The following is a 15136-nucleotide window of genomic DNA, read 5'->3' on the forward strand; positions in this document are numbered from 1 at the left end:
AGTTATTAAATTTGTGCCCTGCAGTAGGTGTGAAACAACTGTGTCGACATTTGCCATAGGGCTAATCCTAAAGGCATTATCCTGGCAGTGCGTGATATTCACCCTTTAAAGGGAACCTGTCATCTGGATTTTGGGTATAGAGCTGAGGACATGGGTTGCTAGATGGCCACTAGCACAGCCGCAATACCCAGTCCCCATAGCTCTGTGTGCTTTTATTTGATACATATGCAAATTAACCTGAGATGAGTCCTGTCCCTGAGATGAGGGACAGGACTCATCTCAGGTTAATTTGCACACAGAGCTATGGGGACTGGGTATTGCGGATGTGCTAGCGGCCATCTAGCAACCCATGTCCTCAACTCTATACACAAAATCCCGGTGACAGGTTCCCTTTAAGGGTCCATACACCTGTGTTAAACGAACACGTTCAGCCCTATGATAGAAATGTCTATTCTTGTCCGCGATTGTGGACAAGAAAAAGACGTGCTCTATCTTTTTTGAGGGGCTGCAGAATGGAATTACGGATGTGGACAGTGGGCGGTGTGCTGTCCACATCTTTTGTGGCCCCATTGAAATGAATGGGTCCACACCCGTTCTGCAAAATTGCAGAACGAATGAGGACCCAGAAATATGGTCGTGTTAATGGACCCTAACTGCTATACAGGGATCTAGACTTCGCTGCAGGCAAGCCATCAGGCTGCTACCTCCGGGAATAGTCTCTGTGTAGTTACCAGCTGACTCACGGAGATCAGAGACACTGGTGTAAGGCACTAAGGGGTCACACAAAATCATAGTCCGGAACAGGCCAAAGTCAGGACAAGCAGAATACGTGCAATACAGTATTAGATCCATGGTCAGGGCAGGCAGCATAGGATCACAGGTCAGGCAACTAAGGGTCAAATAGGGTGAATGGGAAGAGGTTGGTACACCGGCACACAACAGAATACAGCACACCTATCGGGGTCTAGCAAGCTAAGAATCCTTTTGCTCAGGCACCCTCCCATGGTGAATAGTGTGCGCATGTAATAGCCCTTTAAGAGTCAGACGGAGTACATGTCCCCCATGGGCACAGAAGAAGAGGCTAGCTGGCAAGCAGACTGCAGCCTGAAAAAGGGACAGAGCCTGGAAGATGCCTGCAGGAAGTGGGTCCAGGATCGCTGGGTATATAACATAGGGCAGCGTCGGCTTATTGTATAGAAGAGAGAACTTTATCTCCAAGTAATAAATCATAGATTTTTCTTACTTTCTGCATCACCCGCACCCCCATGTAAATGTGCCTTTAAAACCCTCTTAGACTTTCCAGAAGTACTTGTGACTTCTCTATCCAATATTTACACAGCTGTGAATGAGGGATCAAGTAGAGAGGGGTCACTTACCTTTTAGGCTTCTCTGTTCACCACACCGTAGCTATGTAGGTATTTCAGAGTAAGAACTACTTTAACAATATACAAATTGGCCAAGTTTTTAGACATGGGACTCCTATATTTAGTAGAGTCCCGCAGTCTCCGCCTAAACCAGAAAAGAAATATAGTCATCTATTGACTATTATATGACTATTACATAGTGTATAGGTTACATCTGTATAGCCCTGAATTTATCAGACCTATACCACCATATTAATTATGACCTTACCTCCTATCTTCTCCATGGTCATACACAGATTATGTGTACTCTCAAAGGAACAGACCACATCGACCACAAATGGGCTCTCTCTGAACATTGAGATATCTCTTTCCACATAGGCCAGCATAGCTCCTGTAGTAGATATTGGGAACCTAATGGACCCCATCAACCTTAATGGGACTTGTTACGTGTGTTATGCTTTCCTTATCCTTTACAAGGAAATCTTGGCGTCAGTGTGGACATAATCGAAGACCCATTTTTTACCAAGATAAAGCTCACCCATAATCTCCACTGCTGATCAGTGTGGATGTCATAAAGTCCCTCTTGCAAAGCTTTCTGCCCACATCCAGTGATCTAATCAAGGTCTAAAAAAGAACAAGAAATGAATTTGACAATTACATGAAGATAACATCTCCAGATGATACAGATGTGTCCTTCTCTATATTTTCTTTTTAATATTTGTCACCAAATTCTTTCACAGGATCGCATATGAAATGACAGACTTAATAAGTTCCCCATTTATGTCTATTAGGCTGGTTTCACACGGGCATTGCGGGTGCGTTGCGGGAAAATATGCCCGTGCGTTGCGGAAACATGCATGATTTTTCCCCGCGAGTGCAAAGCGTTTTAATGCGTTTTGCATTCGCGTGAGAAAAATCGACATGTTTGGTACCCAGATCCGAACCCGGACTTCTTCACAGAAGTTCGGGTTTGGAATTAGTATTCTGTAAATTTTATTATTTTCCCTTATAACATGGTTGAGGGTTAAAAAATAAAAATAAAATTGACTCACGTCCTCCAATTGATCGCGTAGCTGCCGGTGTTCCATGAAAATCTGCTACCCTCGTCACTTCCGGTAGTGACGTAGCAGCATCGGAAGGCTGAGAAGGAGGTGTGTCTCCGAGCTCGCCACCTCAGTGGCTGAAAAGGTGTGTTGGTGCCTGCGCAGAACCAACTAGGGTAGTGAAATGTCACGGGGGGGGGTGCATGTGAACGCGCCGAGGGGGGGGGGGCACGGTAGGTTAGATTTACGGCCCACCGGTCATGCACGCTACCCGCAACCCTATTGGCTGGGTAGGTAGGGACATGTAACAGGTAACTCGAACAGCAGCATGTGAACGCGCCGGGGATGGCGGTCTCATCTACCCCCCCAGCGCGTTCAGATGCTGCTGTGCGAGTTAACTGTTACATGTCCCTACCTCCCCAGCCAATAGGGTTGCGGGTAGCGCCCATGCGCGGTGGGCCGTAAATGTAACCTACCGCCCCCCCCTACCCCGGCGCGTTCACATGCACTCCCCGTGAAATTTCGCTACCCTAGCTGCAGTTTTCTCTCCAGCCAAAATTTCTGAACATTTGACGGAATGCCGGAACCGGCATTAATTTCCATTGAAATGCATTAATGCTGGATCCGGCCCCAAGTGTTCTGGAAAAACTGATACGGTTTTGCTGTTTGCGCATGCGCAGACCTTTAAAAATGAGAGAAAAATAAATACCGGATCAGTTTTTCCGGATGACAACTGGAAAGACGAATCCCGTATTGCAATGCATTCGTGAGACTGATCCGCATCTGGATCCGTCTGACAAATGCATCCGTTTGCGTCTGGATTGCATCCATTTGCGGTTGGAACTGCCTGCCGGAATTCTCTGCCGCAAGTGTGAAAGTACCCTTACTTTAATTAAAATCAGCCTATGGGGCAGACAGGCTAGTCAGAATGTTTTCTATAATTATGCCATTATTGTACTTTATTTGTGTTTGCAGAGTGCTGCTGTATTGTCTGTTTTTTCTTTGTGTTTCTAGCCATAGCAGCGTGCACCTGCACTTTGAGATGTGCTGACTGACCCCCTTTTTTTGCAGTTGTACTGGAGCTGGAGGTGTGGCTGACTCCAGTTGGTCTTGCACCCCTGATTAGCCTGTCTGCCCTTTAGGCTGATTTTAATTAGAGTAAGGCCTCATGCACACGACCGTTTTTTCCCCCCGTTTACTGGCCTTTTTTTGCGTTCATTTCAATGGTTCCGCAAAAAAACGGAATGTACTCCGTATGTATTCCGTTCCGTTTAAAGATAGAACATGTCCTATTATTGCCCGCAAATCACGTTCCGTGGCTCCATTCAAGTCCGCAAAAACACGGAACACATACGGAAATGCATCCTTATGTCTTCCGTTTCCGTTCCGATTTTTGCGGAACCATCTATTGAAAATGTTATGCCCAGCCCAATTTTATCTATGTAATTACTTTTTACTGTATATGCCATATGGAAAAACGGAACAGAAACGGAAACAAAAAACGGAACAACGGATCCGTGAAAAACGGACCGCAAAACACTGAAAAAGCCATACGGTCGTGTGCAGGAGGCCTAAAGCTGTAGCCTGCTCTCATTGTATTTATTGGAAGCCATTTGGCACCAGGAGAGGTATAGAGTGGGCTCAGCATGCATGTTGGTACCTGCATCCCTGGATTTAATGGAGGCCGTTATGGCACCAAAAATGGTAAAAAGCAGAGTGGACCCAGAATGCATGTGGATCCTGCACTCCCTGAATTTTATGGTGGCCATTTTGGTTGTTAGGTTCCCATCTTATAGAGATCGCCTTGGCAGTTGGCAGCCGGGCCCAAATAATTTTGTACAAAATGTATTTTCCAAGAAACTCTAATTTGCTAAATAAGCCTAGCATTAGCACCAGAATGTTTTCTATAACTATGGCATTCTTGTACTTTGTGTGTTTGCAGAGTGCTGCTGCAGTGTCTTTTTTTCTTGTGTTCTAGCCATGGCAGCGCGCACCTGCGCATTGGGATGTGCTGACTGACCCCATGAAATATACAAACCCCATGACATCTACAACCTGGTAGATTGTAAGCTCTTCCAGGCCCTCTCCCCCTGTTGTACCAGCCTGTTAATAGTTTCTTGTTTTTTGTATTTTTATATGATGTATGTGTAACATTGATGTACAGCGCCACGGAATTAATGGTACTTTCAAATAAATAATAATGTCTCCAAGTGTCTCCGTACTTGGCTGCATCCAGCAGATCTGCTGCTCAGAGACGTGGTAGCTGAGCTCCTCCAGGACGCGCCCCTTCTCTGCATGTAAAGAAACGAAAGTGAAAGCAGTTTAACAAGGGAGGGATTGAAACTGCATTGACAACTAGAATGGAGTCTAACTGTCCCATCTCGCTCATACTATGGGTGCTGTTCATAGGCGGTAAGAATCCGTGCATTTACTGTATTCAGTCGAGCTTGTAGACACAGCAGTAGATCTATGGGACTTCTCGTGGTAATCTGCCAGGCTGCAGTTATAACTGACCTGAGCTGGGACATGTCGAGCTGTCTGTAGTAAGAGCTCAATTTGCTGTCTACAGGCTGCTGTAAAATGGCTCCAGGTGCCCGTCCTCATAGTGGGCAAGACATCTGGTAATAGAAGTGTACTAAGAAAATATTAAAAGACCTAAAGGGGTTCTCCAGGACTACAAAAAGATGGTTTCCTTCCCCAAAAAACAGCACCGCACCCATCCACAGGTTGTGTGTGGCATTACCACTCAGCCCCATTCACATCAGCAGAGCTGAGTTGCAATACCAGAGACAAACCAAGGACAGGTGTGGTGCTGTTTTTTTTGGAGAAGGCAGCCATCATTTTGTAGTCCTGGAGAACCCCTTTAAGATGGCCATACACATTAGATAGAAGTTGGTTGAAGGTTGAATAGCAGTTTTTTTGGCTACATGCACACGAACGTTGTTTGTTTCCGTGTCCGGTCCGTTTTATTGCGGATAGGATGCGGACCCATTCATTTCAATGGGTCCGCAAAAAGCGCGGACAGCACACCATGTGCTGTCCGCATCAGTATGTCCGTTCCATTGCCCGCAAAAAAATAGTGCATGTCCTATTTTTTTCTAGTTTGCGGACAAGGATAGGCATCATTACAATGGATCCGCAAAAAAAAAACGGGTCTGCAAAAAAAACGGATGCCGTACTGGACGTCATCTGTTTTTTTTTGTGGACCGCAAAACACATACGGTCGTGTGCATGTAGCCGAACAAACACAGACATGGCCATAAACATTTTAGTCCATATTGACCGTCACAGTTGTTCAAACTGCCCATACAAGTTCAGAAAACCGGGGATCTTTCTGGGAACGTTCTTTCAAAGCAACATCTTTTGTTCACAGACAATCTTTCTTTGAATGAAAGATCTTTGGTCCGACTATTGGACGCAAATATTAAAGAAGCACTCCAACAGAAATGTTTATTCTCTGACCTGTTAGAAAGGTACATGATAGTAATCTGTAGTGAAGGCAATCTTCTTACCACTGACTGTATTTGTGAGTTATAGGGTTGGGCGATTTCAAAAATATTACTACAGCCATATTACCTCAGCCCCCAGAGTGAAGCAACTGTTCTCAGCCCCGGCCTGTCAGTGCAGCATCCCCTAGAGTGCAGCGACTGTTATCCACCGCCGGTCTCTCTGTGCAGCATCCCCCAGGGTGCAGCGACTGTTCTCAGCCCCGGCCTGTCAGTGCAGCATCCCCCAGAGTGCAGCGACTGTTATCCACCGCCAGTCTCTCTGTGCAGCAGCCCCCAGAGTGAAGCGACTGTTCTCAGCCCTGGCCTGTCTGTGCAGCATCCCCCAGAGTGCAGCGACTGTTATCCACCGCCAGTCTCTCTGTGCAGCAGCCCCCAGAGTGCAGCGACTGTTATCCACCGCCGGTCTCTCTGTGCAGCATCCCCCAGGGCGCAGTGACTGTTCTTAGCCCTGGCCTGTCAGTGCAGCATCCCCTAGAGTGCAGCGACTGTTATCCACCACCTGTCTCTCTGTGCAGCATCCCCCAGGGCGCAGTGACTGTTCTTAGCCCCGGCCTGTCTGTGCAGCAGCCCCCAGAGTGCAGCGACTGTTCTTAGCCCTGGCCTGTCTGTGCAGCAGCCCCCAGAGTGCAGCGACTGTTCTTAGCCCTGGCCTGTCTGTGCAGCAGCCCCCAGAGTGCAGCGACTGTTCTTAGCCCTGGCCTGTCTGTGCAGCAGCCCCCAGAGTGCAGCGACTGTTATCCAGCTCCAGTCTCTCTGTGCAGCATCCCCCAGGGTGCAGTGACTGTTCTTAGCCCCGGCCTGTCTGTGCAGCAGCCCCCAGAGTGCAGCAACTGTTATCCAGCGCCGGTCTCCTGGCTCTGGGGGTTTACAGCCACTAGATGCCATTTCTTTGTGACCTAAAGGACTTATACCCCCAGTGACTAGGGTTGTCACAATACCAAAATTTTTATTCAATTTTGGTCCCATAAAAAGTAATGCAATACTTGATACCATGGAAAAGAAAAATGTAATGCCAAAAAAAGTGTGCATTCCGCAATTTATGGAATGTGCGGCCCATAGTAGAACAGTCCTATCCTATTTTTTTTAGGGGAGAAGGAGACAAAAAAAATGGAGAATCGTGTATTTTTTACATTTTAAATTTTTTTTCTGATTGATTATAATACTGGGGGGGCTTGGGTGCACTGCGCCACCAATGATTATAATTTATAATACTGGGGTATGGGAGGGGGCGCACTGCGCCACCAATGAATGTAATTAACCTCATAATACCTCATATCACACAGCCGGCACTCGGCCTCAATGACAGGGATCCTGCCGAACCGTGCCAATTAACCCCTCAGGTGCCGCATTTGACGGGTAAATTGCCTCGGTTCGCAAGATCACCGCTTCCTGTCATTGAGATATGTCCGGCACCCGCAGTCTATTTGAATTGAGGGTAATTCTCATTGGTGGCGCAGCGGCCACAGCCCCTCCCCTCCTCCTCACTATTACCTTCTCATTGGTGGCTCAGCGGCAGCCGGATCACAGTGGGGAGGGACTCTCTCCTTCTCCACTGTGCCGGCTGTAATGTGCGCCGGACGTTTTAGAGGCATTCAGCATTGTGATGTGCGACTGCCCCTATGACGTCACTAAAATACTGCCACGGTACATCATTAATGCCACGGTACATCATTAATACCGGTTTATTGCCCAACCCTAGTTATAACCTCCCTTCTGATCCTCAGCTGTGTCATGTCTCCAACACTCGGATCTAAACTGATACAGGACAGGAAGTCAGTTACTTCTCTATTCATTCCTATGAGACTGAGAGTGAGGCTCCCATAGGAATACATAGAGAAACTGGATTCCTGTCCACACATAAGATGCTGTGTTAAACATCACCGACTTCTTTTCAAAGGATAATGGTTCATAATCAGTCGTCTGAAACGATCATTCGCTGTTAGATTTCAACTGACGAACGTTCATTTAGATTGAAGTAGTCCGTTTTTATCAACGTTAGACTGTGCATGGCCACCTACAAGTGCAGTTTCAGGTTATGTCCACACGGGGTGGAAAATACAGCAAAAAAATCAGCAGCAGATTTTGCTGCCAGAAGAAAAACCCATGAATGAATTGAAGGCAGTTTTTGCTGCAGAAATTACTGTGGATTTTACCATCTGTATTGCAAAAAATGAAATTCATGGTCCGCAACATAAACTGCCATGCTGCAGATTTTATATCCGCACTGCAGGTCAATTTGCGCTGCAGATTTTTACGAATGGATTTGATTTCTTAAACTTTTGGTACTGTACAATGGTGGAGATTTGCCACGTGTAAATCTGCAACTGCAAATCCACTGTGTATCTGCCACGTGTGAGCCCACCCTCAAGGTGAAACTATGTACTCTCATCCTCACGATGGAATGGCAGTGCACTAAAGCTGTATGCCTCCCTACCTTCAAGATGTACAACCTATGGGCACCAATGCTCGTAGAAGAGATGAAATAAAGGGGGCATTAATACGCCTGTGCATGAGCCCTTGTTGTATGTGTTTGGTTTCGGCATCTGCTTTTTGTCACTGGTGTTTAGTGTCTTGTAGTTTAAAATCCTTGTGTCCTTGCTGTGACTGGGGTCAGCCCCATTTTTTTTTTTTTGTGAGCTTGTAGCAGTTTTCTGCTTCTACACATTAATAAATTCAAAAAGGCAGAGCTGGAGTGTAAAGTATAGAGGAGGAACAGAGCTGAAGCAGCCTGAGCCTGTGCAGAGGTCGATCTCAAAGAACTTCATATTACTATTGCAGTGCACTAAAGCTGTATGCCTCTCTACCAGACCGCAGGGGCAGTATGTGAGTGCACGGTGGCTGATGGGGGGTAGTAGTCGTACTCACGGTTTTCCAGCTCCCTGGGTTGGTGTGCAGTGATGGAAGTGAGGAAGACAGCACTAAATCCTCTGGGGCACTCTCTATTGCAGAGAACACCATCCAGATGAAAGTTGAGGTGCCCTTGATGGTAATGGGTATGCTCAGGGTGCTTTGGTGGCTGGGCCCCTTTGTTCGTGACGCCAGCACCGTGAGGAGATGATGTGGAATAAGGAGACCACGTTTCTTAACAAACTCCCAGTACTTTACTGAAGCTGATCCAAAGATCATCAATGTATGCAAAAGTCATTTACAGCAAGGCAGCTTTTACATTGATTCAGATTTGTTCCCAGAATTTGCATAAGGGGCAGTTTTCTATTACAATTAATCTTTCTCCCTTGTTTCTCCAGGCTGGAGGGATGTACTATGTCTGCTGTACTGTATAATCATATACTTCTGTATCCTATCTAGGATTACTATGTTCTGACAGATGGCCTTTCTGTCCTTGGTTATGGTGGGCAGCTTGTAGCCTAGAATCTCTCTACCTAATGCAAAGGAGACTAGAGCCTGATAAACGACAGTTACCTTCCTTTGCCAATATTCTCACTCCCTCTCTGAGTTGCCTGGTTCTTCTGTAATCTTTCCCTTCTATGGGCTGGTGCATGGAACTAACTATGGAGTTTTTATAACTCTCCAAAATGGCTGCTGAGGTGCAGCTTTGTCCTCAGACATCACACACACACACACTGACCTTCTTCTCCTTCTCCTCTGTACTGTGTGCAGGGCGGAGTCAGCCCTGGGAGGCTTGTTAGAACCTCCCCCTCCCTATGCAACTTTATTGGAACTCCTATACAAGCACAATTTACATGAAAAACAATCGCAGTATTAAGCAGTGTGTTTCAGGACACTGCATTATGGGCGCGAATGCTTATAGGAGAGATGAAATAAAAGGCCATTAACCCTACAGGAGATCTCTGGAACTAGTGCTATTTTTCCACTAATATCACATTTGGCCACCAAACAAAACATTTCCGTACTAGACTGTATGGGGGGGGGGGGGGTGTCTTTTATTTCCTACATTGAAATACAAGTATTACAGTATGTACACAGAGCATGCACTGTGTCTGTACCTGGTGAATTCTGACCCCCTAAGCAGATATTCGCATTTGTCCAATTTGGTGCAGAAATCACTGTGACTGAAAATCAGTTTTGTTTATCTGAATGAGGTTTTCTGGCCGCAAGCACGTGGATTATTTCAGGTTCCATTCAGATGAATGGGAGAGTTGTCGAAAAATTTTTAGGAACCGTTTTTGGGGGATATGGATATAGGGGGAGATTAATCAATACCAGCGCTTTCTGCTCTTGTCTTGACATCCTCTGCGCTGCTGCAGGACGCACTTAATTTATGACGAGCCGCAGGCCTCGTAATAAATTCGCACATCATCTGGCAGTCAGTCCGCCTAAACAGCCTAAATCTACTGCAGCGGCGTAAGAAAGCCACTTGAAGCAATTTTTTAAAGAAAAGCCAAAAAAGGGGGTCAGTCAGCACTTACCAAACCGCAGTAGCACATTGCTATGGCAGGAAACAACATTAAAGGACAGAAACATGCAATGCGACAATAAACTGCAATATAAAGTACAAAATTGCGTAATAATAACAAGTGCTACACTATAAGTGCGAGATACTTGGCAAATCGTTTTGTACAAAATTATTTGAGCCTGTCTGCCGAGCGTCAAGGCGATCTCTGTTAGACAGGTTCCTACGATAAGTTCTACCTGTTAGGTGCCATGACGGCTACCATACACTTCAGGGAGTGTAGGTTCCATGTACCTGCATTGAATACTACCTATTAGGTGCCATGACAGCTACCATACACTTCAGGGAGTGCAGGTTACACAGCAGGCCCACTCCACGACACCACCGGCTCCAAATGGCACTCCTGACCATCCTGTTTGCCCTATAGGCTGATTTTAATTAGTGTTAGTACATAGTCAGGCCTGCTCCCCTTCACTCACTGAAGCCATTGCACCAGGAGTGGGATAGTTTGTGGACTCTCACTGCAATCCTTGGTAGCCATTTGGCGCCGGTGGTGTCGTGGAGTGGGCCTGCTGTGTAACCTGCACTCCCTGAAATGTATGGTAGCTGTCATGGCACCTAATAGGTAGTATTCAATGCAGGTACATGGAACCTACACTCCCTGAAGTGTATGGTAGCCGTCATGGCACCTAACAGGTAGAACTTAGCGTAGGAACCTGTCTAACAGAGATCGCCTTGACGCTCGGCAGACAGGCTCAAATAATTTTGTACAAAACGATTTGCCAAGTATCTCGCACTTATAGTGTAGCACTTGTTATTATTACGCAATTTTGTACTTTATATTGCAGTTTATTGTCGCATTGCAATTTTTTAAAGAGTTACATGTAAAAAGTAAAAAAACGCACATTTTTGCAACTTTTTAATGCCACTTTTCTGGCGCAAACTGAATAATCTCCCGTCAGTGTTTATTTTTTGGAGGAATGCTTAAAGGCTACAGTATGTACAGCTTCGGGAGCAATTTTTTATGATTGCATTTTATTACTTTTAAAATATTCAGCTGTTCCGTCACAAAGGGTTAACTGTTTAGCTGTGTTAATGGTACTTTTACTTTGTGCCAGTTATCTAATTAACCTTTTCGCTAAATTACTAAAATGTCATTAACACTTATTTAAGCCACATTCTTATCAGTAAGATAACAGTTGCGCTATAATGAACTTTTAGGAGGTCAGAAATAAAGAGCTTTCAGCTGAGCTGCCTGACAGAGACCCTGGTACTAGAGAGTCTCAAGGCTGTACAGAGAAAGGGGCTCACAATTTTTTTTAACAAAGACCAATTGAAAAAAAAATATGTTTAGCACAAAATGAGTGCAATGCAATAATTTTAAAAAATGCCCCCAAAGGTGTACATAATCTTTAAGATATAAGAAATGTTTTGTTGTATATGTTTGGTTTAGTTATCTGCTTTTTATCACTGGTGTTTAGTGTCTTGTAGTTTATAATCCTTGTATCCTTGCTGTGACTGGGGTCAGCCCCATGTTTTTGGTGAGCTTGTGGCAGTTTTGTGCTTCTACACACTAATGAATTCAAAAAGGCAGAGCTGGAGTGTAAAGTATAGAGGAAAAACAGAGCTGAAGCAGCCTGAGCCAGTGCAGAGGTCGGTCTCAAAGCACCTTATATTACCTGTAAGCTCTGTAGCAAGCAGAAGTCAAAGAGGGCCCTAAGAATAACCACACTTCAAGAGCTACTGCAAAAACCAGTCTGTCTCCAGTGACGCTCACAGTCTAATTACCCTATATCAGACACACACTAGGGCCGGTTTCATAAAAAATCATTTACCCTAACAGTATTCCTTTAGTTGCTATGGGTAAATGCTAAACTTTTGTGTAGGCTAGTTTCCAGATAATGTTCTACCAATGGTCCATGAAAACCACATATCCATTGACTTTAATGTGTGTATTTACTATGGTGACGCCACGGAAGCATGTCCCTTCCTGAATATGGTAGTCTCTGGGTCAGTGAAAACCACTGACAATACAGATATTCCCTGTTTGGTCGTGGTTTTCATGGACCATTAGTAGGAGATGCTCTGGTTTTCAGCCTAGCAGTGTCTGCGGAATACAGACCTGGATGTATGAAGAAGACCTTACCTACAAAACCTGACAGAACTTCCTATACATTCTCATAGGGACCTGCCCATCAAGGCTTCACAACTAATCATTTGTGATTACTTAGTGGTCAATCTCTGTGACAGATTCACTTTAACGCATCTGTACTACATTTTGCTTGTGGTCCTTGTGCATTTTCATAGTCATTTTACCTATTGATAGGAAAGACAACTTTTCTTTTTTACAGGAAATTGTTCCATTGAAGAAACCGGAGTCATAAAACTACCCTGTTTATATGGAAGTCCACAGCACAATCTGCTGGATAACCAGCCTCTTACTCCAAAAACAGCCTGGGTAGTGCTAGGAGGTGGACAGGACCGTAAGGTGGAGAATTTACATTTTGAAGGCATCACATTTATTTTAAAAGGTGAGGACCTGATATTCTTAAAGGGGGTATTCCTTTTTTTTTTTACATTTATGGCTTGACCACTTAAGGCTGTGTTCACATATCCGTTAGAGATTATCCTGCATCCTGATCAGGCAAAAATATGAGCAGAGTAGACTATTGCCCTGCCCATGCCTTATAGATATAACAGGAGAATAAAAATACATTTCTGCCAAAATGTCCTCATGTCGTTTAAGAATTCTGTAAGTTCCTCTGTAGCAACATTCTTCAAACGGACATTTTGTCAGTTTGCTTCTAAGGTTCCTACAGAGCTACAGATGTGTCCACCCTTACCTTTGCTGGAATATAATACAATATTGTGACATATTAGCAAAACCCTAGGTAGGCTGCAAGTCACAACACAACCACTGGGTGGCCACACTTAGACACATAAAGCATAGACAGATTGTGAGTATCGCAAAACCATGTTTTGTCTTGTTTTTTAAAAGCTGGTCATCTTGATCCACACATCTCGGGAAATATTGAGGGAAGGGAAGAAAAGACACATCTATATCTTAATAAGGGGCTCTTCATGGAGCTTTCATCAGCATTTCTGTCACTTTCAATGGTATAATTAAGAGCAAATTACAGAATTTGAAATGCTAATCAGGCAAATCTCATAGGCAATGGAAGATTTACATTCCACATCATGCACTGTAGCTATTGAACATGCATAAACATACAGTATAGGAAGATTATTTGGGATCTTACGTCAATTGTGTATGCTCAGTCATTCAGATTCTAAATAATGGAAGAGCACCTGTAAGAAATATTGGTAATATACCTTAAACTGGGGGCCCCAGACCCTAAGAGATATCATCTGTCAAATCTGTACAGATTTATCAATTGCAGACCAACTGATGACGTACAAATCCTTGTAAGTGGTGTAATAGTCATGTACATCCAGCAGATGGCGACATAACACCATGCAAGAATTTTAGAATTAATTCCCATCTACAATGGTAAGGACTAGCTCTAGAGAAAACGAGCCCAGGCTTGTCAGACCCCCACAGATCTGATAAGGGTAAGTCATCAATATTTGTAACCCGGAAAACTCCTTTAATAACATCTAGTCTTGGGGGAGAAAGGAGGGGTTCTGTTATGTTAATTTATGAAAATGTTAATAAAAAGACAATAAAAAAAAATCTAGTCTTCCAATTAGTGTTGATCGAGCACCAAAGTGCTCGGGAAGTCAATGGGAGAACCCGAGCATTAAACCAGGCACCCCCTGCTCTGAAGAGGGGAGGGTGTCTGGTTAATAGAAAAGTTCAGAAATTGATGGAAACACCACCGAAATGGTTCAGGAACAGCATGGGGGGACTGTCTGAATGCATCTTGGACTCCTAGGTCGCTGCTGGGAACGATGTTGTCTGGGTAGTACGCCACTTTTACAGACTGACACTAATGCGCACAAAACCGAAGATAAAATCGATTTTAGAGGAAAAATTGTTAGGAAACATTCTTTCCTGTATATTTACTTGTATATAAAGTGCAAGTGCTGCCAAAAATTACACGGAAGAGGCACTCCGATACAACCTGTATATCACATAAAGGAGGGCCTCATTCACATTGTGGTACAATTGTTCAGGTAGTGGGACTCCTACACTCATAAAGCCTATGCACTAAGGGAAAGGGCTGCCAAAAATTACAAGGAACCGGCACTCCAATACACCCTTTATTACACATAAAGGAGGGCATCATACACCCTTGAAAAATTATGATTAATGGCCTGCTGGTGAGCTGACCCTCTAAAAAATTATATGTGCGGGGATGCAGGTGAGCTGACCCTGTAAAACATATGCGAGGGCCTGCAGGTGAGCTGACCCTGTAGAAGATTGTAGGTAAGGGGCCTGCTGGTGAGCTGACCCTCTAAAAAATTATATGCGAGGGCCTGCAGGTGAGCTGACCCTGTAAAAGATTTTAGGTGTGGGCCTGCTGGTGAGCCTACCCTGTAAAACATTATATGCGAGGGCCTGCAGGTGAGCTGACCCTGTAAAACATTGTATGCCCCTGTAAAACATTGTATGCAAGGGCCTGCAGGTGAGATGACCATCTAAAAAATTATATGCAAGGGCCTGCAGGTGAGCTGAACCTGTAAAAGATTTTAGGTGAGGACCTACTGGTGAGCTGAACCTGTAAAAGATTTTAGGTGAGGACCTACTGGTGAGCTGACCCTCTAAAAAATTATATGTGAGGGCCTGCAGGTGAGCTGGCCCTCTAAACAATTATATGCGAGGGCCTGCAGGTGAGCTGAACCTGTAAAAGATTTTAGGTGAGGACCTACTGGTGAGCTGACCCT

The 15136-nt window shown here is 44.8% G+C and overlaps 1 protein-coding gene across 1 annotated transcript in view; it reads left to right on the forward strand.

Moving 5' to 3' along the window:
* Positions 1-4714: 4714 nt before the first annotated feature.
* Positions 4715-15136, forward strand: part of LOC120993257 (tapasin-related protein-like) — a 30237-nt gene continuing 19815 nt past the window's right edge. The window contains exons 1-2 of the mRNA XM_040421809.1: positions 4715-4819; positions 12640-12819. Coding sequence (XP_040277743.1) covers positions 4768-4819; positions 12640-12819 — 232 coding nt within the window. The 5' untranslated portion in view covers positions 4715-4767. The remainder of the gene's footprint in view (positions 4820-12639; positions 12820-15136) is intronic.

This window comes from Bufo bufo, chromosome 3 (genome assembly GCF_905171765.1).
Source record: "Bufo bufo chromosome 3, aBufBuf1.1, whole genome shotgun sequence".
In the NCBI taxonomy this organism is placed as follows: Eukaryota; Metazoa; Chordata; class Amphibia; order Anura; family Bufonidae; genus Bufo; species Bufo bufo.